Source organism: Danio rerio, chromosome 18 (assembly GCF_049306965.1).
Source record: "Danio rerio strain Tuebingen ecotype United States chromosome 18, GRCz12tu, whole genome shotgun sequence".
Taxonomy (NCBI): Eukaryota; Metazoa; Chordata; class Actinopteri; order Cypriniformes; family Danionidae; genus Danio; species Danio rerio.
The window spans coordinates 22553391-22579435 of NC_133193.1; the positions used below are offsets into that span (position 1 = coordinate 22553391).

Here is a 26045-nt window from a genome sequence, read left to right on the forward strand (position 1 = left end):
TTAACCATACTGAAAAAAAACTGGTTTAAAAGAGGTTTTGGCCACTTCCAGGCTGGTTTCCAGCCTAGTCTTAGGTGGTCAGGCTGGAAAATGACCAGCTAAAACCAGCTGAAACCAGCTTGACCAGCCCGGTTTAAGCTGGACATAGATGGTTTAGGATGGGCTCCCAGCCTGGCTAGGCTGGTCAAGCTGGTTTTAGCTGGTCATCTTCCAGCCTGACCAGCTAAGACCAGGCTGGAAATGGCTGAAAACCTGCCCGGAAATGGCAAACCAGCCTAGGCTGGTTTAAGTTTTTTTTTTTTTTTTTTTCAGTAGGCATGTGTGTGTGTGTGTGTGTGTGTGTGTGTGTGTGTGTATGAATGATTAAAAATAGATTGACTCACAGATAATAATACAGACACTGAAAATATATAAAATAACTAGAGAGACAGTGTTGATGTAGTTTTGCATATGACTCATGAAAATTGAAAGGCTTGGATTGTATTGGTACTTAAAATTGTAAACTTTATAATGGTATAATAATATAATTTAATAAAATATTTTGTTATTACTGTGCATCTTGTTCCAAACAAGCAGTTTTTTTATTTAGTTAAATTAGCCAGCACATAGTGAAAGTAAACATGTTTACATGCATGAACTGTCAGTTTTAAAACCTTTGCAAGACGCTATCACTATTGCAAATTTATTTTTTATAACTTGTCATTTCCACCACAGAATATACTGTAATATCAAGCACAATTTATTATGATGTGGTTTAATTGCAATCATCATCGTTGTCATTATCGTGTTACAAATATACATGTTTCATCTCTGTAATATTTGTTGTTAAAAATAAATATTAGAGAGCGTACATGAGATCTTTTGAGTCCAGGAAACCAAGAGCTGTTAAAACTTGCATACAAAAAAAAAACAAAAACAAAAAAAAGCTCAGCACCATTTATTCTTGATATGTTGTTTCCTCAGTCCAACCAACCTGAAAGCGCAAACAAAAGTCGGAAGTATGACCTTCCACCTCGGGAGATGGGAAGCGTCAATAAGGTGCATCAGATGTAGATTAAATGCCAATTTGCGACTGGTTGCCTTAATGATTGCATCATCTGCTTCCAGTGCTCATTTTCACCTGTTTTGTTCTTTTTTACTTGGATGTGGCCAATCAGGTTCTTGGAGGACTTCTTTGAAGGCTGAATCTCGTAAACAGACACCTCTATGGAGCACTCTTTAATTTGTTGATCTGGCAACACAAAGGTCATCACCTCATTAAACACAGTGACCTCCCTGCGTTTCTTCTGAGTTGTCCTCTGATGGCGAAGTCTGCTCTGGTTGCAGGTCACAATAGTTCTGGCGTAGAGAGCTGTGAGTACATTGAACAAACACCTTACTGTAATTTCAAACAACTTTTAAATATATATTTTGGAGCATTTAGTAAAGTCAGTTAATGTTAAATAGAATGTGAAAGTAAATAGGCTATATGAAGATACAAAGTTACACCAGTAGGTGGAGAATGTGAGTTATTTTCTTGTGAGTCTCGCTATCCACTGTGTAATGTTACGAGTGTTAGCCATAGTTTAATTAGTAAAAGTGTAGTAACCATGTTTTCAGTGTGAATACTATTTGGATAACCAAAGTTTAACAACAAAAAGCAGTAAACTATAGTTGGTATTGCAAAATCATGTTATTTTGTGGTTAGCACAACCTGATCTCATGAGTAAACATAACTATTTTACATTTCGTCAGTTCAGTGGCTAATTCGTTCAAGTTAAGTCATATGAAAATGTACGATTTTGATGAGGATGCGTGGCACCTAAACCCACCCCTAAACCCAACTGTCATTGGGAGAGAAGCAAATAATGGCTTTACTTTTTTCCACATTTATTCAGCCTAATTCCAAAATGGATTAAATTCATTTGTTTCCTTATAATTCTACACACAATACCCCACAATGACAATGTGACAAAAGATTTTTTTAAATCGTTACAAATTTATTAAAAATAAAAACCCTGAAAAATCACACGTAAATAAGTATTCACAGCCTTTGCTCAATACTTTGTTGATGCACCTTTGGCAGCAATTACAGCCTCAAATAATTTTAAATATGATGCCACAAACTTAGCACACCTGTCTGGGATTTTTTACCCATTCCTCTTTGCAGTACCTCTTAAGCTCTATCATGTTGGATGGGAAGCAACAGTGTACAGCCATTTTCAGATCTCTCCAAAGATGTTCAATAGGATTTAAGTCTGGGCTCTGGCTGGGCAACTCAAGGACATTCATCGAGTTGTTATGAAGCCACTCCATTGATATTTTGGCGGTGTGCTTTGGATCATGTTCCTGCTGGTAGATAATCCGTCGCCCCAGTCTGAGGTCAAGAGCACTCTGAAACAGGTTTTCATTCAGGATGTCTCTGTACATTGCTGCATTCATGTTTCCCTCTATCCTGACTAGTTTTCCAGTTTCTGCTGCTGAAAAACATCCACCACATCATGATGCTGCCACCACCATGCTTCACTGTAGGGATGCTATTAGCCTGGTGATGAGTGGTGCCTGCTTTTCTCCAAATGTAACGCCTGGCATTCACTCCAAAGTGTTCAATTTTAGCCTCATCAAACCAGGGAATTTTGTTTCTTACGGTCTGTGAGTCCTTCAGATGCCTTTTGGCAAATTCCAGCTGGGGAGTGGCTTCCATCTGTCCACTCTACCAGACAGGCCTGATTGGTGGACTGCTGCACAGATGGTTGTTCTTCTATAAGGCTCTACTTTCTCCACAGAAGAACGCTGTAGCTCAGACAGAGTGACCATCGGTTTATTGATCACCTCCTTGACTAAGGCCCTTCTCCCCTAATCACTCAGCTTAGATGGCCGGCCAGCTCTAGGAAGAGTTCTGGTGATTCCAAATGTGGTAGAGGTAAGCATGATTGAACACCCCATGAGGGTGGAGAGCATGCTCAGAGCCCGGCGGCTAATCAGCAGGCGAATCAGAAATAATAAATAACACAAGTTTATTAGTGATTGGGCCAGAGAGACACCCTTCTTAAGAAGAACAGAAGGAGCAGCCAGGAGAGAGGAGAGCACACACACACACACACAGCTTTGTGTGTGTTGTGCATTTATAAAAATAAAAAGAACTTACTTACCTTATATCGCCGACCCTGTCTTCTTCTTCCCACAAAACAAGGAACTTTACTACACCAAAAATTTTCCACTTATTGATGATGGAGACCACTGTGCTTAATTTGCAGAAATTTTTCTGTAACCTTTCTAAGCCTTGTGCCTAAAGACAATACTGTCTTGGAGATCAACAGACAATTCCTTTGTCTTCATGCTTGGTTTGTGCTTTGACATGCACTGTCAACCCTGGGACCTTATCTAGACAGGTGTATGCCTTTTCAAACCATGTCCAATCTACTGAATTTACCACAGGTGAACTCCAGTTAAGCTGCTGAAACAGCTCAAGAATGATCAGTGGAAACAGCATGTACCTGAGCTCAATTTAGAGCCTCATGCAAAGGATGTGAATACTGACGTACATGTAATTTTTCAGGGGTTTTGTTTTTAATAAATTTGCAACAATTAAAAAAAAAATCACATTGACATTATGGGGTATTGTGTGTAGATTTTTGAGGAAATAAATAAAATGAGTTCATTTTGGATCAAGGCTGTACCATAAAAAATATGGAAAAAGCGCACTGTATTTGTAAAATTCCTCACCTCTTTCAGTCTTATTATGATAGCAGACTGTGTGGATCTTCAACACTCCCACTTCCAGCCTCTGAGATGTAGGCATGTATTTAAGAGAAAGAAGGGCCTCGCCAACTATATCCTGCACAGAATATGTACCGTATACTGCTTATCATCTCATAATTTTTAAATGTCCTACACTGGGATAAAACTCACTTTTCTGGGTACTTGCAGATCCTGTCTTAACTCCAGAGGATAAGAGATCTTCAATGTGTTCAGAGAAGCACGGGTCTCTCCCAGAACTCCATGTCTTGAGTATTTATCAAAATCCCTAACCTGAAAAAGATTAATAATATTTATAAAAAGCAGAATTCTTTATATACATATGCTTGCTAAAAAGCCATGTCACATACCTCAAATCTAACAGTGACCCTTGATACTTCATCCTCAGCTAAAATGCAAGAGAACTGATCTCCAAACACAGGACAGCAGCTGTTTTTAACAATACGCGTCTGCCATTCGTGCAGCAAACACCGCATTGAGTTCTTCTCTTTATCTTCTCTCTCTGCCCACATTAAACGCACCCAGACAAAAGGGTCCACACTGTGACTGAAGTCTCTTACGGCCAGATCCTGGGCATCCAGTACTGTCACCACCATTTTGGACTGCAGCTGATCGTAGAACAGTGAAAATCGCAGAGATCCCTGGATGTGCTCCTCCTCCAGATCCTCCAAGCTTGCCAGGTCTAAATTGCTGCCCAGGTTAGTGCAAGATGAGCCGGGCGACAGTCTGTGGCTCAGTTCCTCATATTGAACCTTATTCTGATGGGCAGAGTGTGCATCAGGTGTCATTTTTCTTTTATTGGATGCTTTGAAATACAGACATACTGTTTGGCAACCTAAGCTAACCATCTGTGAAACGTGTTTTTCATCTATGTTGTTTGATCTTGGTTAGAGCAAGCAGTAAATACGGAAGTAAACACAGCACATATTAGGTGCATTCCAGGTAATGACGATTATGATGGCTTATGCAAATTATTCTTACCATAGCTTGTTTACCATTCTGAAAACCTCCTCTTTTAGCTGGCTGGCCATCTGTTAATAAAACATTCACAGGAATCAAATAGATCTTGATAGGTATTTTGCATAAACCCTATTAGCTTTGCTGCTAAACAATCTCATTGTTTAATTCATATAACATTGAAAAGGAAGTTATTTAATTAAATAAACATGTAAATTAATTGTCAGCATCTTTACTGCAAACTTTAGTGTCACATGATTATTCAGAAAACTTTTTAATATGCCGATTTGGTTCTAAAAGAAACATGTTTATTATCATTATCATTTTTTAAAATTCTTTAAATAGAAAGTTAAGAGGAATATTAAAAATATTATTTACAAATAATATTATTATTGTGATTATACATTATAAATAATTTAAATGTACATTTGATTACTTATTATCCATTTTTATTTCAAATTTGAATTGCTTTCCAAAACAATAAAACCATTTTACTGACATTTAATTGTTAGGGATATCATAAATAATATCAAACTTCCTATACAATACTGCATATTTAAGGCACATATTTTAAAAGGATTATTTCAAACAGCAGCTGTTCATAGTAATATATACTAATCAGTCAGTTAATTTGCAAGAAAACTTACCAGCTCTTTGCAAAACGCGAAACTGTGTACAGTAGCGGTAAATTTGCCATATCAAAAAGCCAAGGGCTGCAAGGAAAACCACAGCTGATATGGCCAAGATACTATACTCAACTTGCTCAGAGAATAGCAGTCGAAGACTCAAAGCCATAAACACCATATTGTCGTTCTGCCATGTACAACCCTGGAAATGAATGACATAAAGGTATTCCTGATATCCGTTATTCATATGTACAGAAAATCTGAATAAATGTACATTAATGTATACTATGTATAATGCACGTTGCATAATTTTTAAAAACACACTACATTTAGTATCTTGAGAACTAGTTACGACACTTTCCAAGAAAGACATATCTTTGTAGCTTAAGGCTTTAATAAACATCAATTTTAAAAAGGAAATCACAATTAAAAACACTAAGTTGAAAGCCCTACCTTTTCAAGCTTTAGTTTTCCACCTTTAGTTCCATTTTGTAAATAAACTATGACGGGAGCATATCCATATTCCTACATAGTTGACAGTGATCACCTGACAAATGATCAGCAAACACAAATGGCAAACCTGTTGGATCACTTGTTCATTCAGCTCTTATTAAACATGCTTGATCTTCACTGCCTTCAGGAACCTTTAACTAATACAAGATGTGTTTCAATGGCATATGTAGAACTGTTGGCTTTCTACTACTCCACTATGCAAATCGAATGTCCAGTGTATCACTGACTTGTAGCCAAATAGCCAGAGCTTGAAAGATTAGATATTTGCTCATGAAAAATAGTTTGAGTGTCAGTATGGGAGATGGGAGAACCTTCATTTTCCTCTTTAAAAAATTATATGCATAGGAATGTCATGAACTGTTTTATTGAAAAACTGTAGATAATTAGTTTATTTCTTATGATGGAATAATTTATAATAGTGCAACTGACACAACTGCACTATGCAATGAGAAATATAATATTAAAAATGAGACATACACTACCTAACAAAAGTCTTGCCATTGATCCCAGTTGTAAGAGCAACAAATAATAACTTCTAGTTGGATCATTTGGAAAAGTGGCAGAAGGTTGATTTTGTTTTTCAGATGAATCATCTGTTGAACTGCATCCCAATCATTACAAATACTGCAGAAGACCTGTTGGAACCAGCATGAGCCCAAGATTCTCATAGAAATCAGTCAAGTTTAGTGAAGGAAAAATCATGGTTTGGGGTTACATTGAGTATGGGGGCATGTGATAGATCTGCAGAGTGGATGGCAACATCAACAGCCTGAGGTATCAAGAAATTTGTGCTGCTCAAAACTACAGGAAAAGGCAAATTCTTCAGCAGGATAGCGCTCCTTCTCATACTTCAGCTTCAACATCGAAGTTCCTGAAAGCAAAGAAGGTCAAGGTGCTCCAGGATTGGCCAGCCCAGTCACCAGAATGAACATTATTGAGCATGTAGGCGGAAGATGATGGAGGAGGTATTGAAGATGAATCCAAAGAATCTTGATGAACACTGGGAGTCCTGCAAGAATGCTTTCTTTGCCATTCCAGATGACTTTATTAATAAGTTATGTGAGTCATTGCAGAGATGCATGGATGCAGTCATCCAAGCTCATGGGAGTCATACACAATATTAATTATTTTCCCACTGCACCATGACTTTATATTCTATACAGAACATTATTTCTGTTAAGTAACAAGACCTTTGTCCAAGCAAAGTCAGACCTTGCTGTCCTAATTTGATAATTAAATCAGGTCATGATCATATTTTATTTTGGTAAAATAGGCATGATTTGAGACCTTTGTCTTTCATATAAGCCACTTCTAACACCAAATGATCAACTACAAGTCAAGTTATTTGTTGTTCCTAAAACTTGAAAAGGTGATGACTTTTATCAGTTACATAATGAATATAACATTCAAAATGGTTTAGGATATAATACATTTTAACAATAAATGATCAGAAAGAAAACACATTTAACCTCAATACAACCTTTAATTCGAAAAGCTTGCACTTTAAGCATTACAAAACTATGAAAAAAATAAGTACTTTATTTTTGAGACAGCTTGTGACTATTAATACAAATAAAATCTAACAGAATAGTTTCTTTGGTTTTGCATTTAAAGACAAATAAGTGGAAAAACTACTTTCATATTATACCAGTAAATAGATAATTTCAAAGCTTTTTTAACGCCAAAATTGAAGTTATTCAATCATGATCCACTCGGATCACATTCACACCCTGAATATCAGTGAGTAACATTTTACAGCAAATAAAATAAATATAACCTGAACAAAAATGTATATTAATAAATAAGTAAACATGTATAAAGCAAAACAATTGGAAATCGTCTATCGCTGCAATTGACAAAAATCGACAGCTTCACCAGGGAAGTGTTTCCCCAGTATAATGTAGAAATGACCCATGATCCTTTTCGGTTAATCCACCAATCACAGACAACACAGAGGAAATGCTTTCTTCAGGGCTCAATGGTGCCTGTATAGACAAAAACACACCAAAAGCGTTTATCACTACTGTAGTTTTGAAAAGTTGTTAAGTTTGATTAGCACAACAACAGACAGCACTGGCAAGTAAGAGATAACAGAAAGAGACTCACTTCAGGTCCACCCATATCAGTGCGCACCCAGCCTGGATGCAGAGCCATACACAGGATGCCATCTGCCTCGAGATCCACTGCCAAGCATCTGGTGACCATGTTCAATGCGCTCTGATACAAGTCAAATCAAACTCCATATATTAGCCGATATGCTCTCAGATGTACAGTGCAGAATTCAAGATGCATATTTTAAGAGTTGTACTCTGACTTCAGAAGCATAAATAGTATAAAAAATGTTACATTTTAAAGAACACTGACCAAAATTAAGGAACACCATCAAATTCCTCTTAGGTACTGGTGTCCATCTGTAATCTGATAGTTATTTCCTTAATTATCTGACAAATCCAATTTAACTGGCTACCAAACTTTCCAGTCTTCACTGACATTACAAGATGTTGAGCCCTTCTAAAGTGACTGAAAACCTCCAAAAACAGGTTGTTCAGATGAAGTTTCAGTCACAGCAAGAATAGTTGGTAATTTAAAATCTATGATTTCTAGAAATTGGCATATTAATATCACTGACTATAGGATAGTTCACTCAAAACTGAACATTTTGTAACTATTTACGCACCCTTCACTGGTTCCAAACCAGTTTGACTTTCTTCTGTTTAACACAAAAAAAAAATTATTTTGGAAAAATCTGAAACTGGTAACCATTGATTTTTTTAGTATTTGTTTTTCCAACTATAGATGTTAATGGTTACTGGTATTCAACTTTTCAAAGTAGCATGTTTAGTGTTCTAACAGAATAAAAAAACTCAAAAGGTTTCAAACCTTACCAGGTTAAATGAAATAGTGAGAAAATTTAAATTTTTGGATGAACTATCCCTTTAGGTCCCCCAAAAAGGCTGGTCATCCACAAAAAGCAAATGCACAAGTGGACAGGACACTACTAATATCATGATATAGCCACAACTAATATTTCGTTCTTCAAATTTTTCTTTCTTCAAACAAATGTGTTTACAAATTATTCTCTTAATTTGATCTCCACTGTACAGTTGTACCTGTTTCAAGATGTAAACAAAATGTTTCAACAAAGAAATGCATTTAAAAGACATTTTCGTCCTAATTTTAATTTGCATAAATTTAAATTTAAAGTATATGCAGATGAGATGAACTATTGTGCTTGCAAAACAGTGCAAATTCACAGATGAATGGTCATGATCACCAGCGATGTAGCCCTTGTGGATCGCTGGAGAACACTACCTGTCATTCACCCGAACTACATATTCCATTATGCCCCGTAGTTACACACCGGTTTCAGGGGCCGGTTGCACCAGCATTGCGTAAGTTAAAACGTAGCCTAGTTGTGACTTAAAGGTATACCAAGTTGCACACATTACAAAATATTTTTGTGTTGCACCACTGAACTTAGTTTAAATTTAATGCTAAGTTATAACTAAATATTTACCGCAGCCTCCCCATATAACGGTAGAAAAGAGATGATAGCTAGATTAGTTTACTTTGAGGACCTTGCGATCTACTCACAGCCATAATTTCTCATTTTCTTTCAAGCAGTGTTTTGTTAATTGTATTCATCAATTAAAATGAGAATTTCTTCATAACTGAGTTTTTCTTCATGCTCTTTTCTCTTTCATTAGTAGGGTATAAAGAAATTCAATGTTTTGATAACTTTGTGTGCATTCAATTTTCCGTGCGTTCAAGGCTTGCGATGCAAGTGTGTGCGTCGTCTGTTATTAGTAACTGACTCATTTAAAGTGCTATAAAAATGTAATTTGTAATGAAATTTTCATAAGACAGTTATACATATATGCATTAGTTGCAGAATTTAATGCAGTTTAACGATTTAAATGTTTTTTATTGGATATTACGTCATTCAATGTGACTAAGCATGACTTAACGAAGAGCTTACGACCTACTAAATATGGTTTGCCCTAAGAACATGTGGTGCAACCAAAGTGAGAACAAATATAGTTACAAACTAGCTAGTTGTTACTAAGCCCCTAGTGTAGACTTTACGTTCCAGTTTAAGAAAGAACTTCCGATCAACTGATGCGACCCTACTCTGGTCACCTCTTGATTACACACACAGACATCCAGTCTGAGTCTAGCTATCTGTGAGCATTAAGCTGTGGTCACACTAGAGTTTGAGCATGCGCAATTCTGTCATATATCGCTGTGAAAGGGGGAGGGATTAAAGAAGATGATTAGACAACGTGATTAAACAAGACGAGCTTGCATTTTCGGTCAGCCACATTCGCATGCGAATGAATGTAAGTCTACGAAGAGAAAAGTTCCGTGTGACCACAGCTTCACAAAGCATTTTTCTTTGTTGTCTTGCTGTGTTTTGACCATTGTTTGTTGAATGTTTATATTTCTCTTAGCCTGTTTTTACAATAACTCTTTTGGATTACCTTTATGCTTCTGTTTGCTCCTGTTCTAACCTTACCTGCCTGACTTTGCTAAATAGAAGCTGCATTTGGACCCTACCCTTGTTGTCACATACCCTTATTACAACAGTGGACACCACGAAACCTGAAAAATCACCCAGATGTTTATTCATACCTATTTCCTTTGCCTTTAACACACTGATTATGACCTGAAATTTATACTGATATAGACTGTTCTCATCTAATCTATCCAGACCTTTCACTGTGGCCTTGTTAGGAGATGATCAACAAAATTCACATGATACTGGTCAACATTGTTGAACTCCACAAACACAATCTCACAAACCTTAGAAGTTCTGTAAGGGTACCATTTGAAAGTGTCGGCACGATCACCCCAGTAGAGCTCAACTGAACCCAGCAGGGACGTTACATTGATGACTGCCGCTCTGTGGATCCCCATCCCTGTCCCCTTTGCAGCTGCTCGCTTCAGCAGAGGAAGCATGGCCTGCATGACAAGTTCAGTTAGTGTGGTTTCAGACGTTCGTGATGACAGCAGAAGATATGTGCTTATATTGTGCAGAGAAACGAAACCTTGGTGATCATCAAAGGGGCAACAGAGTTGGTGTGGAAGTTTTCCAGCATCTGGTCTGCGGTCACAGTCTCTAGGTTTGCCACAACATTGATTCCAGCATTGTTGATGAGGCAGTTGAGACCCTCCTCTTGAACTAGCTCTTCCACCTCAGCTGCAGCTCTTTCTATACTTTCCTGACTGATAACATCTAAAAGCAGAGAGTAGAGCTGCAATAGTTACATCGCAGAATATGCAATGTTGGGATTATATTTGACCAAGAGCACATTAGAACACGTGAGATATGTGAAGTCACTGTAGAGTTTGAATATAATGGACTGAAAGTTTATCTTTTGCATGTGCTTTTAAGGCATATGACTGCATTCATTCAGGCACAAGAAATTGTGCCATTTGCAACTAGAAAGGATGTATTGTATTGGAAGACTATAGTGTTAATTTACATTTGATTTTTAAATTTCATCACTTGAATACTATTAGACCTTCCAGAAAACCTTAAAAGACTATATTTCACTTTATCTTTAAGTTCTAAAATTTTATGAATGACTCACTCTTAAATTAATGAATACTTTCTAAAAAGAGCTGTTCAAACTATCTGGTCAAACTATCCATATATTCACAGTGTCTGATAATATTTTTTTCTTCCAGAGAAAGTCTTATTTGTTTTATTTTGGCTGGAATAAAAGCAGTTTAAATTTTTAAACACCATTTTAAGGAAGAAACTATTAGCCCCTTTAAGCTATTTTTTCTGATCATCTACAGAACAAACCATTGTCATTCAACGACTTGCCACATTACCCTAACCTGCCAAGTTAACCTAGTCAAGTCTTTAAATGTCACTTTAAGCTGTATAGAAATGTCTTCATTAATATGTAGTAAAATATTATTTACTATCATCATGGCAAAGATAAAATAAGTCAGTTATTAGAGATGAGTTATTAAAACTATTATGTTTAGAAATGTGTTGAAAAAATCTCTCTCTTAGGTCATGGGGTCTGTAATGTGATTAGGATGCTGGACATAGGAGTGCAGATCTAAACGCAGGTTTATTAGCAGGATGGTCAGTCAAGCAATGGTCCCAATCAGGAGCAAACATCTATACAGCCAATCCAGAGTCGTGGTCAATAAGCAGGTGAATGATCATTACAGCAGGAAGCAAGCAACTTAAACAAACAAAGCAAAGGTAGAATCAGTCTATGAGCAGCTTCAGCTGTGAGTCTAATCAATGGAGTCTTGGAGCAGGTGTGTGTGCGTGTGACTGGATCTTGTAGTCCGAATACTGGCCGATTTGAAGTTGTATGTGATCTGTGATTTTACCTGCGATCTGAAATGATTAGATCGCTGATGATTGTGACAGAATCCATCACCATCAGGTTTGATATACTTATACTATACTTAAAACCATACAACTGAAACTGTTGTTATTAATACTTATAATTATATAATACAGTTATAATATAATAACATTATCTACTAAAATAACAAAAAAATCAAGATAATACATAAATGTATACTGACAAAAAAAATTATGATGAAAAAATAGAAAGCAAAATAATAATATGCAGGTGGTAGAATATCATCATCCACCAAGCCGTTCATAAATTCCAACCCTTTCCAACAAATCAAGCTGAAGACTTAACTGCTGCTTTTATGAGTTTATAAAACGGTCAATTTCATGGTATTGCATGGTGATATTAAAAGATTCATTCACTGAAACATTTTGTGTAAGTCAATGACTGAAGAATTGAGTAAGTGTGAGTGTATGTGTTGTGTTAGGGCGCCACCTAACGCCCAATACAAAATCTAGGTCATGAAGCAAACCCAGCCTGGAACTACAGTTGGTGACTATAAAAAGTATGTATTGTACTTACCCAGTTTAATAATGTGTATGTTTTGGTACTCTTCCGCCAACCTTTGTAGTTCCTATAAAGCAAGGAGTTATTTTAAACATTTTTTAAGTAGTCATTTCTATTCTATAATTAGTACACATGCTTTTTATAGGCCTTCTATTAAATTATTAAAAATAGTTATATTTTTTCCTAAATAATTAGATGATATTTAAAAAAGGCCAAACCCTTTTTTTGGACAGATCAGTCGCCACCCACAGACCTTGATTATTATCAGGAGCCACGGGTACTAATTTTGTATTGCCTGTACAGTATTGCCACCAGGATTTCTGTTATTATCCAGTTATTTTAAGTAATGCAGCAAGATATTGACACATGTAACAGGAATGTAAAATAAAGTACTTTTAGCACTCATATGACGACTGTATGACGAAATTAGATATATTGATCGTACATATATCTGCTACGCTTGTGCACACTCTCCTTTAGCTTAGATGACTGTAAAGGATCTGGGGCTTTTGTACTATTTGTACAACAGACCTAATGTAAATACTACACTGTCTGCTCTGAGCTTTACCTTGGCTCCATTTGGATTCCGCGCAGTGGCGATAATCTTCCCGGGAGAGAAGCCTCCCGTTACCAGACTTTCAACTATCTGCAGCCCGAGGCCTCGACTGGCACCGGTGATCATTAAGTTTGAGCAGTTTTGAAACGCATTAATCATTTTGACACTTTATTCGAGAACACGAGTTAAGTTTTAATGCCGTAAACGAGATTATATAAATGTGACCGCTTGATGGCGCTGTCGTCTACAGTCACGTGACGCGAATCTGGCGTCTCTTTTGCGTCACGATGCGTCAGTCTGTTGATTTATTTAGGATTTTATGACTGCTAGATAAAAATGTAACTATAGGTTTGTGCGTCAAATTTTTCAGTTGAAAAGGAAAATTTATTCCAGAGGAAAGTTTTACTGGAGGCCCCTGCTTGAGGATATAGACTGGAACAGAACCTGGCTTTTACCTGGGAAACATTACATTTCCAACAAGGCCAAAGTAATACATTTTAAAATTAAACATAAAATGTATCGGGTAAATTCTAGTATTTCAAAATTTTTGGACATCGACAGCTCCTGTTCATTCAACAAACAGGCAGAGGAGACATTAGTATGTTTTTTGATTGTCCAATTTTCAAGCAATATTGGTCACCCTAGGTTCTCATATATTTGAGTCTGCCAATGCTGTGAATTGCTTTAGTCAAAAGACATGCTTTTTTATTATAATAACCCAAAAGATAAACCCCTAGAACACATTATACTTTTTAATTTATATATGTAGCAACATTTTCATTCACAAACAGAAATTTGCAAATAATTACCCATCCATTGCTTATTTTAGAAAAGAATTTAGCTCTCTCCTAAAATCACTTCATCTTATTAAGAATAAAAACCCTTAGATTCCTGAAATAATATACAGATGGATTTATTAAAGATCCTCGATTTTAATTGCTTTCCTGATGGTTACTTAAGTGCCATTGCAATTTCATTCATTTAATTTAGTAATTATATTATTATTATGTTTTTATTATTAATACTATAATTATTATTATTTTCCCTTTCTGTCTAATGATATGTTATTTGTAAACGTATGTGATTATAGTTTTTCTTATGACTTTATATTACTGACCTTTATAAAATATGTGTATGATCCCTTGGACATTGTTCTGATGTTCATGTATTGTCAGGTCAAGCAAAAAAAAGTGTTTTATGAAATACGACAATATGACTGATTGAATGTAAAAAAATACAAAATAAAAAAATAAAATAAAATATGTAGGTTTTTGTTGAGCTCACTTTTATTCATTTAAATAGGATTCATAGAGCACCACTCATGACACTTCATCATTTTGGAGAAATCTTGAGGGAAATACAATTAACCACAGGAACACAATACACAATTATACAAATATATTCGTCAGCACTTTTGTTTTATTTATCCTCACAAAGTGCATGTTTATGTAATCAAGATTCACACAGGTGAGAGCTTTTCTTAAAGCATCATTAACCACTGATATATCAGTTACAATTTCAAATAGGTTTTAATTCTAAAATGAATCTTCATTTGATTTTGTTCACATGCAGTATGTTTAACACATGATGAATGAGATTAATAGTTCACTCAAAAAAAATGTAATTGTCATCATTTTTAACACCCAACAAGACTTTCAGAAGAATGTTGAAACCAGAAGCTATTGAATGTTTTAGATGTCAATGGGTACCAATTTCTCATAATCTGAAAAGGATCTTCGTTTGTGTTCAGTAGAAAAAAACAAACCATTTAGAAGGTCTTGAGGGTGACAAATTTTGAGTGAACTACCCTTTAAATGGCCAGAACAAAACACAAAATGAATGTAAATGCCTATATCAATTTATGAAACTATCTGTGTGTGATGCATGAAAAATTCTAGCCAGAAAAGTAAAATAAATCTGACAAGCTGCATGAGAACAAATATATTGCACACACTATGGACAATCTTCCACCACTAGTAGCAAACTCACAATAACTATGTTTAGAAGAAGTGCTAAAGTTCTAGGTGAAATGAACATGAGACTGGCAACAGTCATTCAAAGATGATGCAATCATCAAAACATGAAATCAGTGCACTCCTTTCAGTTACATGAGTATATGGGTAATCATTCAAAATGGTTATTGTTATTATTTCATACTGAGTTATTATTCTCATTTAGAGTCATTTGTCTGAAAAACAAAAAGATTTTTAAAGCATGTTAGACTTTTAGACCATAAAAACCTTCTTATCAGTTCCGACAAAGGAAACAATGATAAGCAACATCCTTTAAAGCTTGTTTTTATCATTTTGAAAGGAAGCATCCTGTCTTAATTTATTGCAGGGCTCATATTCACAGTCATGTATTACCATTAATAATGCCAAATCAAGTGAACTGGAAGTCTACATTCATCCTATGTCTTATCTGGTCCTGACAGACATTAAATCATCACTACGTTTGATGCTAGCTTCACTTGGTGACGGCGTGGATGGCATGTGCAAGATACTCCACGTTGGCAGACGTCACTCCGGCCACAGAAATCCGGCCATCTTTTGTCATGTATATAGAGAATTCATTAATCAGACGCTCCACCTGACAACAAGAAGAGAAGTCGGTGAGAAAAGCTGAAGCCTTATCAGAAACTCCCAGAATGCACTGTCATTTGACTTGCCTGTTCCGGTTTGAGCCCAGTGAAGCAGAACATCCCGATCTGGTCAGTGACATGTTGCCAGTTGTGAGTGGAGCCCTCCTTTTTAAGGTTGGAAACGAGCATCTCTCTCATCCTAATGATGCGGTCAGCCATGCCTTTTACCTCCTGAAGCCTACCGGGAAAATAAAACCAGTTATATCTGTACAGCTTGATACTCATTGGCTGTGTTTGGTGACTGGGTTTAATCTGTGGCCTCACCATTCTTTGTAGAGTTCAGGTGTGTTGAGGATAGTGGCGGCGATGCGAGCGCCATTCATGGGTGGGTTGGAGTAGATGGGCCGAATGAGGATTTTCAGCTGAGATTCCACACGCTTGGCCTCTTCGGCATCCTTACAAACCACTGTGAAGCCTCCCACACGCTCACCTCAAGACACAAAGGTACAGAGCAATTCAATATACTATATTCTCAACTAGTATTTTGTCTAATTTGGTAGGATTTTTTCTTGTTTAATGGGTAGTAACTGAATGCATGCAACGAATATTGCAATTATGAGTTAATTTCAATGAACTTATTGTACTTAAAAGTGCACCTAACATTAAGAAAAGTATGTATGTGATTGTAAGGTGGTATATCGGCACTCCGTATCAAACTAAATCGAATGTCGGGACACAAAAACTTGACTGAGACACCATTAAATGACAGCACTGAATGATTATAAATTGATGCAATAGCAGTATATCATTCATAATTTATTGATTATTTGAGTACTAATAATATGGAATGGTACAGAGACCCGGAAGGGATGTGATGATGGGGAAAAAATGGGTGGGTGAAAAAAGTGGATGGGAGAAAAAAAAAGCTGAGCGATAGGAAAAAATATATATACGTTTTAAAAGTTTTTGCATTCCGTTGCAAAACACTTCCTGTTCCCTTCATACGTGTCAACTCTCCAGTTTTTCCCAGGGTTCTCCCTTATTTTACCATTCTATCCCGCGATCATCCTATAATTCTCTATTTTCCCATATTTATCCCATATTTTTTAACTTGAAAGCACGTTGAAATTAATATAAAAATGTCTGCATTTACTTTCTTTCCATTATAATGCACCAGTGAATGCATGTTTAAGCGCTGACTGACGGACGCACTCCGCATGATAAATTGATCCCAGATCAGCTTCTGTACACGATATTTAAAGTGACACCTCTGTTATCAAACAAGTGAAGAGCAGCAAATTATCTTGTTTTGTTTAGTTTGATAACAGAGGCGTCACTGTAAGAATGCACAGATCTACAATGAAAGCATTCTATACTTTAGTAACTGTTTATGCTCATTTAAGACAAAATTAGTTGTGTTTAAAATAAAACACGCAGGACAGACATGTTTACATATTATTAAGTGGATTTGTCTGCTTCAACACAATACCGAATCCCAAAGCGTCCTGCATTTTAGCTTCTCTTTAAATGGCGTATACAGAAGCTGATCTGGGATCAGTTTATAATACGGATCGCAATGTGCTTTTAAGATTAAAAACATGGGAGAAATATGGGAAAATACTTAACGACTGGATGATAGCAGATTAGAATAGTAAAATGCGGGAGAATCCCGGCGAAAATGGGAAGTTTGACATGTATGAAGTGAAAAGGAAGTGTTTGTCAAACAACCGTTTCGCGAGGGAATGCAAAAGATCTTTGCGTTCCCTCACAAAACATATTTGCAAGATAATGCAAAAACTTAAAAAATGTTTATCTTCCTATCACTCAGTTTTTTCCCCGACCATCAGGTCCCTTCAGGGTCTCTGTAGAATGTTTATGTAAAATGTCATGTAAATTTTTTTGTGGATAGTGCACCTGAATTTTAGATGACAAATGTGGAAAAAATAGATTGATCTTGAGTAATCTAAAAGTAATCTGGATTTAAGTTTATGGTCAGTCAGAGTTTTCAGAATTTTAAATAATCAAGAACACATTATGTTTGAAAATAAAGTGACGCTATTTCCAACAAAAGCAATCAAACAATCAATTTACTGGAGTCCTAAAAAATACATAATCGTATGTCCATAAAAATATTTAACCGTAAAATATGAATGTATATTAAGCAGCAAATCAGCATATTAGATATTATCACATGAAACCAAAAACTAGTGCAATGACACTAAAATGAGGCAAAAACTAAGTGTTATTTTCATTTGTAACAGTATTCCACAATATTACCGCTTTTATTATAGGAAGATATCCTGATTTAGAGAGAGACAAAAACATAAAAAGAAAATCTTTTCAAACTTTTGATCTAAAATGTATATCCTAGCCACAATCTATTATAAAAATAGTGTAGTACAGCTCTTTAATTTTTTATAGTTGGGGGTCATTGTTATGTAAAAAGTATAATGTGATTAGTGATGATTTTTTTTATTTAATGCTCACCATACAGGCCCATGTTCTTAGCAAAAGACTGGGACAGTAGAATGTTGTGGCCCTGCTCAATGAAATAACGCACAGCCCAAGCGTCACGATCAATGTCGCCACTGGCAAATCCCTGGTAAGCCATGTCAAAGAACACCAGGAGATTTCTTTTCTGTCAAAACCAGAAAGAAGAATCGTATTATCACAAAAACAGCCATTGGTTTGAGACTGAAGACATGCCATTCTTTTATCAGTCCAAATGGTCAAAGATAAGGCATGGACAAGATAATGCATCTCTCTCCGCTACTTCACTAAGTAGCTTTTCTGAGGTCAGCTCGGACTTTAATTTAATGCCAGAACCAGTTACCTTGATCAGAGCAGCCATCTCTTTCCACTGCTCAGGCCTGGGGTCCACTCCGGTGGGATTATGAGCGCAGGCATGAAGAAGAATTACACTCTTCTCAGGGATTTTCTGAAAGAGTTTATTATTGAATAAATAAATATATTAGATTTAATTTGTGATGTATGGTGTTTACATTAAGAACATTTAAGAACATTTTTCTTACTGAAATGTCATCCAAGGCTCCTTTAAGATTAAAGCCACAGGTTTTGGGTTCATAGTAGGTGTAAGCCTTTAGCTGCATGCCTGCATCTCTAAAGACTGGTGTGTGGTTGCCCCAAGAGGGTTTAGGCAGGTACACATCCCGGGACGCATTGTGGAATCGTGACTAGACAAAATAAAAAAGACATAATTATGACTAGTATTTGTGTCCGGCATATAATCAATAGTGAGACATAGCAATAGAGGCGACAGTACGTCTTTTTAATAGCATTGGCCAAACTTTTTGCAAAATCTAATTTAAAATGTATTGAGAAGCACAACCAACCATTTTTAACTGTGATAATAAGAAAGACAAAGATGTGATGGTGGGGAGTGATAGCTGTTGAATATTAAGCTTAGCTTTCACACAAATAAATGACTTTGTAAAATGTATTTTAAAGTAAGACACTGATAAGTAGTGATAGTAGTTTGACACTGACTGAATTACATCCTTCAGTCTTTCATGGGAGCATAGCTTTGATAAGAGATCATTTTGTCTTCATTTTCATCCTTATAAAATTGAAACATTTTGAAAAGTGAAAAAAGTTTCTATAAATCCAACAACAAGCTAATACTTTTATATTTCAAGAGCTCACACTTAGCTGATGATTGATTATAAAGTGTATTTGGCATGCATTAAAGAGCTCTGAGCTCATAAGATGGGGAATTTGAGCTCAGGTAGGTCTCGAGAATCTCCTCTCTTATTTAGGGCTGATGATAGATTATATATTGCTATAAAACCTGAAAGGAAACCCACGCGAGCACCGGGAGAACATGTAAACTTCACACAGAAGCGACGACTGGCCTGTTAAGGACTTGAGCAAGTGAAGTTCTTGCTGTGAGGCAACAGTGCTAACCACTGGGCCACCCTGCTGCCCTAAAAAAGAAAGGTGTAGGAGTAAGGGTGGAGGTGTGATTCTTCAAGGTAATGATAACTGAAGTAGGAAACTCTGGTAATTTATAGTGAGTTGGAAATTGTCTGATTGGTGAATCAAGCGTTAGTTAATGCGGGGACCAGCCGTGATCAATCATAAGCACGTGCTCCTCTTAAAATTAGTGTATAAACAAAATCCACTTCTCTCTTATTAATTTGATGGTCATTTCATTATTCATTGCATGTCACTACACAGTCTTGTACTTAATTTATTTTTTTTCATACACTTCTAATCAAAAAGATTACAATTTTATGATTCAGCTCATTGCTCCTTGGTTTTGTTAAAAATATTTACAAATGGACTGAATTAAAAAACAAAAGTAAGCCATTACTAAAAGAAAAATTTGTAGTAATGGCTTAAGTAAACACAAAAACTATTGCCTACCAATCCCAAAGCTAAGATAGAAACTTTACACTGACTGAATTACACCCTTCAGTGCTTCATGGGAGTGAGTAGCTGCAGCATAGCTTTGACAAGAGATTATTTTCTCTTCATTTTTATCATTATGAAATTGAAACAGTTTGATACCTAAAAAACATTTCTATAGATACAACAATCATCATCTTCAAGCAAATAGTTTTATATTTTTCTGTTATTAATTTGATTGTGATTTAATAATTCAACGGATGTCAGGACAGTCTTGTATTTGTACATTTCCCCCCCAATTTTCATATACTTCTTATCAAAAAGATGTTGTGATTCAGCTCAATACTGCTTCGTTTTGGTTCATACTTTTCATAGCTTTTGTTAAAGTTTTACAAATGGACTGTATTAAGTAAGCCCTTACTAAAAAATGTCTTAGTAATGACTTATGTAGACACAAAAACCATTGCCTACAAATCCCAAATCTAATATAGAATCTATCTTAAAAGGTTTTATGCTTACAGAGAAAAGGAATTGGATATTAACTTCCACTGCTGTTGTGTTATAACTGAAAACAACGTTGATTACATACCACAAAGTTAGCTCCAATACGTAGAGATCCAGTTCCTGAGATAGTCTGGACAGTGATGCTCTGTGCGCAAACAGAACTGGCAATTCATAATCACATCTAGTAATAAGAATTTCAAAAATCAAAAGACTTCCTTTCAAAAATGTTTTGCTTTAAAGTACTTACTCTGCCGCTCTTCAAGACCTCGTTATCAGGTCCAAGAGCCAGCTGAACACAGGCCTTTGAAAAGTCTGCCAAACCTCCAATAGGAAGGTACTCTTTATCCAACTTCTTAGCAGCAATCTGGGCTTCAGCCTGACAAAACCAAAATCTGTCATTTGTTTTGTGCAGGGATTTAAATTAAAACTTTATTTGGCTGACTGTAAGTGGGGACAATTGATGTTTATATGCTAAAAAAGTGTTTTAGCCAATTAAAAAGTGGCCAGGAAATCTTACAAAATTATATAATTTTTACATACTTTTAATGGAGTTGTGTTTGAAAGAAGAGCTCACCCAAAAAAATGTAATACTGTGATCCTCACCCCAAAAATGTTTTTTGTTCAACACTAACAGGTGTATTGAAGAATGTAAAAAAACACTAACTATTGACATCTATACTGATTTCCTACTATGCATGGTTACCAGTTTCCAACATTCTTCAAAATTTTGCGCTCAACATCATTAAAAAAAAATGATTTAGAACAAGTCAAGTGCGAGTAGATGATGACAGAGCTTAATTTTTGTGCGAGTTATCCCTTTAAGCTATTTAATATCACACCTTTCGAACACTGCTGAGGACGAATGGCTTCCCCTGATCATCTCTATAAGCTCCAACTCCAAGGTTCATCTTCTTGGGGTTGGTGTCACGCTTAAAAGCCTCCGTGACCCCCAGGATGGGATCAGGGGGTCCCATCTGTACCTCAGTCCACCATGAGCTGAGGAAAAAAAAAAAAAAAAAAAAAGTTAAAACCTTGTTCAGATGCTCAATCCAAACCAATTTTTTTGCATATCTGATTGTAACTACTCACATTTATGTGTATAATCCATATGGTCCATAGATATAATTTTTGTAATTTGTAACAGTAATCTGACATTATTTTGATCTGGTTATTTTTAATTAGCAGAAATTATCACTCCACCACCTGTGCAATGTCACTAACTAATCGTTCTAACCATAACTTACCATTCTCTAAACAATATGGTTCAAAAACTGTTAGTGCAGCATAATAATTTTTTTATTATTAATAATAATTCAAGAAACTTGACTAAATACTTAGTTCCTCCAACAATGCATTGACATAATTTGCTTCTTAACTACCATGGTACACAGTTCGGGAAACCTCAGATCTAGAAAAATATTTTCAGTTGACCTACACAATCTCAAGGCACTTTCTAACTTCTTGACTTAGTGGCTAATTCATATGAATTAGTATGATCTCATTTGTTTTAGTAAAATTTGCTCCCAATGACATTTTAAGGATGGGGTTTGGTGGTACATCTCAAAATCTTACATTTTAGCTACTTTTTTTTTGCCAATTCGTGAATCACTAAACAAATCTGTTACATCAATACAGAAATGCACATTTTGGAATTCGATTTGACTGACAGTGAGTATGTTTACATGGACACCAATAATCCGATCTGATAAATTTAATCTGATTAAGGTAATAATGGAACTAAACAGAAATCAAATTAAGACATGACGCAATGATGTTAGTCGAACTATGTGTTATAACATATAAAATGGGATCATGAAAGAAACAGAAAAAACTCAGGTAAAGACCTTAAATATATTATTGTCTTAATCAAATTAAGGCAAATCATTTGATTACTGATGTCCATGTAAACATAGTCAATGTGATTGTGAACGTAGCTAAAGTAAATTTGGTAGTTTAAAATGGTTGAATATCATTGCTGGCTTGCTGGTTTTTACTTTGGATTTTGAACATTTAATTTTACTTTCAAAGGGCCATCACAGAGCAGCATACTGTATTGATCAATATGTCGTGAATGTAAATGCAAAAGTTCAAAATTTTAAATCCACAACTCTATTAACTTTTTACAGTAACTGAAGTCAAACACTCCCATAACTATGAATTCCAAACCATTTTGGAAGGCTGAAGTTCAATTACTTTGAATAGTTACATACAGACTCATTTAATCTTTCCCTAAAACTAAATTGTGCATTTATTAAGAAAAATATCTATCCATTCTTTGGAAGTTTTTTTCTCCAAGTTTATCAGAAAGTGATAATTATTACATAGCTTTTGTTTTTGTTTTTTTAAACTGGATGGAAGGTAATTAAAAGCTTGAACGACTGCTAAATTCCTTTACCACCAGTAATGAGGCTTACAGTCATGTCTGCACTTAAATCTGGAGCATAATGCCTTTGAGGCACGTAGCATAGCTGTATTTGTCCTGATAGATTCTTGGCACAAGGTTTCAGAAAGGCCATGTCTTTCTAAATAAAGAACCTGTTAGCTTACACAGGCAAACAGTAGGTCATCTCTGTAATTACCGGTATAAAATGGGAGTATAATTCCAATCCAAACCCCACCCACATAAAAGTAGTACTGTAATCCAATGGAAAGAGGTGCACAACACCCCACCCTCAGCATCAGAGCCAATCATGTGTCATGTTCACATACTGCCCATCTCAACCCAGCTCTAAATGTCAGAAACTAAAACTACAATAAAAAACAAGCTACTTGCACATTTGGTGTTCTCTCAGCTTTTAAGAGATACTACTGCGTTTATCCTCAATATCAAAATACAAAAAAATTAACAAATGACAACAATTTAAAGTTTTAGATGTTTTATGTAGTCATGCATCCATGTCTGTGGTTGAGTATGGGCTGTTGTGATTGGTGAAATAGGAGGAAGTGGGTGTAATGTGACATTACCAGGGCATACTCTTTTTATAATATTTCTACTCAAGTCAAAGAAAAATTAGGTCATATATTATTAAGTTAACCCAAGGTTGACAAGCAAACAAACAAATAAAACATATATTCAATGAATAAACATAATTTTTAAATGAAATTTAAATTAAATTAAATTAAATTTTAAATGTTAAATAAAAGCAAAATGCATAATAATGATATTGAATGAACATGAAATAATACGAACATTTAGGAATAAATATGAAATAATATTCCTGTAGTAAGGGGTACTTCAATTTTACAAAATTGCAAAGTTAAAGGAAGTAAATAAAAGTGTTCTGCTAGGTGCCTGATAACCTGCAGCCAGCAAGGCCTGGTTGAACCTGATGTAGCGCTGATTATCATTATGAACACCATTATGAACACCTTTACAAAAAATATCTCGTCTGTCTGCTGATCTCAGGAACTGTTCGACGATATAAGGTTTGTAACTTCTGACATTTGACAGCAGCTCACGCTATTATGAATGATGTCTGTCTGAAAGACATAGACACTAGTTTAACACCAAAAGCATGCATACGGTAGTTCTACGTTGAATTAAAAGCACAAGGTTAAAATCCCTGTGTGTTACAGTAGATTCTCATACTGTAACTTTAAGCAGTGCTGTGCTGCTCAGTGCGCTAACTCGCTAGCATAGGCTAACTTGTCAACTGAGTGTTTGCACAAGAAAAACATAGGCTCAAATTACCTTGCCCGGAGCTGTAAGACTGCTAAAACAGGGGTCTGAGACCCGACACTAGACAAAATCTTGCTGGATTTGAACAGGGCCATTGCTGGAAGCGCAGGTGACTTGCTGGAAGACAAACGCACAGTGTGTGTGAAGTTGAACTTGTGTGCTGCTTTTGTTGCTTATAGCGCCTCCAAGGACATTGCGCTGCTAAGCTGCTGGACAATACAGGTAGTACAGTTTTAATAGTACTGAGAGGGCCAGTGCCCAACAGAGTTTATCTCCAACCCCCGGAAAGTATGTGGAAGAAAGTAAGAGCTAAACTCTGCAGAACAAGTTTGGTTACATCATGATGGTGATGTTGTTTAACATTGTAAGAGGCATTATCAATAGTTTATAACTATAAAATAACAATAAAGTAAAGTTTATAAAATAAATAACAATTGTTTTATGAAAATAAAATATTAACTGCAGAGCTCCACCTTTTTCTTTTTATTTACAGTCAAAACTATTTATTTTAGTATTAATATTCCTGTCATTATGTCAGGAAACGTATTTATTTTTTATAAAATAAAAAAACCTTATCAGTCCAGTAAACTGTGTGCTTACATTTATTAAACGATAAAGCAAATTAGAGCGAGAGTAAGTTCAACTTTATTATTATTATTATTATTATTATTATTAATAATAATAATATTATTATTATCAATAGGCTATAATAAATTCATAATAACTCATTTAATTTGGGCGGTTCATTCCGCTGTGGCGACACCAGATTAATAAAGGGACTAAGCCGAAAAGAAAATGAATGAATGAATAATTTAATTTAAATATTATTATTGTTTATCATATTTTCAATAATAATAATAATTATTATTATTATTAAATTATTATAATTTAATGCAACATTACAGAAACTTGGAAAATGCTTTACGTTGCACTTTAATGTTAAAAATCAAGGTTCTGAAAACCAGGGTTTATTGATGCCATAGATTAACCATTTTTAGTTTTCACACACACACACACACACACACGCACGCACGCACGCACGCACGCACACAGCGCGCATGCACAAAACTGAGCTGAACAAACAACAGAACATTTGCAATAAAAAGTTTCAATGTATAAAAGAATATTTTAACAAAGCTTAAAGTATTTAAAAGACACTCAGAAATATTTTGCTATTTATAAGGCACGTTTTGCCCAATAATTGCCTTATACTTTTACCCTGAATCAGGGTGCAAATTACAGGGGGGGGGGGGGGGGGGGGGGGGGGTTGGGGCGGGGGGCGTGGGTGGGGTTGGAGGAGAGGGAGTGTGTGCGGAGGTTTGCCCTTTAATTGTTAAGAAATAGTTTGTTCTGATCTGTATTTTGAATAATATTAATAATTAAAATAATAGATTAGGGGCGAAGCAGTGGCGCAGTAGGTAGTGCTGTTGTCTCACGGTTCGAGCCTCGGCTCAGTTGGTGTTTCTGTGTAGAGTTTGCATGTTCTCCCTGTGTTCGCGTGGGTTTCCTCCGGGACCGGGTGCTCCGGTTTTCCCCACAGTCCAAAGACATGCGGTACAGGTGAATTGGGTAGGCTAAATTGTCTGTAGTGTGTGTGTGTGTGTATGTTTCCCTGAGAGGGGTT

General features: G+C 35.8%; 3 protein-coding genes across 4 annotated transcripts; all 3 read right to left on the bottom strand.

The window, feature by feature from the left end:
• Window positions 1-315: 315 nt before the first annotated feature.
• syt19 (synaptotagmin XIX) lies at window positions 316-6058 on the bottom strand. 2 transcript variants are annotated; one of them, XM_073930316.1, is made up of 7 exons: window positions 5775-6058; window positions 5343-5523; window positions 4720-4769; window positions 4089-4496; window positions 3892-4011; window positions 3706-3817; window positions 316-1351 (listed from the first exon to the last, which is right to left on the bottom strand). In XM_073930316.1, exons 2-7 carry the CDS (start codon window positions 5497-5499, stop codon window positions 1044-1046), a joined length of 1155 nt encoding a protein of 384 aa, XP_073786417.1. In that variant the 5' UTR covers window positions 5500-5523; window positions 5775-6058; the 3' UTR covers window positions 316-1043. The 2 variants fall into 2 exon arrangements, with proteins under 2 accessions (XP_073786417.1, XP_073786416.1); XM_073930315.1 differs by lacking the exon at window positions 5775-6058 and having other exon boundaries at window positions 5343-5575.
• A 1243-nt stretch (window positions 6059-7301) lies between these two features.
• si:dkey-12e7.4 lies at window positions 7302-13511 on the bottom strand. Its single transcript, NM_001144042.1, has 6 exons — window positions 13302-13511; window positions 12749-12800; window positions 10883-11070; window positions 10638-10796; window positions 7941-8051; window positions 7302-7819 (listed from the first exon to the last, which is right to left on the bottom strand). Exons 1-6 carry the CDS (start codon window positions 13446-13448, stop codon window positions 7706-7708), a joined length of 771 nt encoding a protein of 256 aa, NP_001137514.1. The 5' UTR covers window positions 13449-13511; the 3' UTR covers window positions 7302-7705.
• Window positions 13512-14690: 1179 nt separating this feature from the next.
• got2a (glutamic-oxaloacetic transaminase 2a, mitochondrial) lies at window positions 14691-24578 on the bottom strand. The gene is given in 10 exon segments (NM_213379.1): window positions 14691-15878; window positions 15958-16108; window positions 16195-16360; window positions 18358-18508; window positions 18704-18808; window positions 18903-19064; window positions 20828-20887; window positions 20990-21118; window positions 21582-21738; window positions 24434-24578. Coding segments are annotated over 10 exon segments (1287 nt in total). The 5' UTR covers window positions 24517-24578; the 3' UTR covers window positions 14691-15755.
• Window positions 24579-26045: the final 1467 nt, after the last annotated feature.

Coding starts and splice junctions, on each gene's coding strand:
- syt19 (XM_073930315.1), bottom strand. CDS start 5,568: ATGAATAACGGATATCAGGAATACCTTTATGTCATTCATTTCCAGGGT. Junction 3,818..3,891: donor ATCTGCAAGTACCCAGAAAA/GTGAGTTTTATC, acceptor TATTCTGTGCAG/GATATAGTTGGCGAGGCCCT. Junction 1,352..3,705: donor TCATAATAAGACTGAAAGAG/GTGAGGAATTTT, acceptor ATGTACTCACAG/CTCTCTACGCCAGAACTATT.
- si:dkey-12e7.4 (NM_001144042.1), bottom strand. CDS start 13,448: ATGATTAATGCGTTTCAAAACTGCTCAAACTTAATGATCACCGGTGCC. Junction 8,052..10,637: donor ACCCTTACAGAACTTCTAAG/GTTTGTGAGATT, acceptor GACTTGTATCAG/AGCGCATTGAACATGGTCAC. Junction 7,820..7,940: donor CTGATATGGGTGGACCTGAA/GTGAGTCTCTTT, acceptor TTGTCTATACAG/GCACCATTGAGCCCTGAAGA.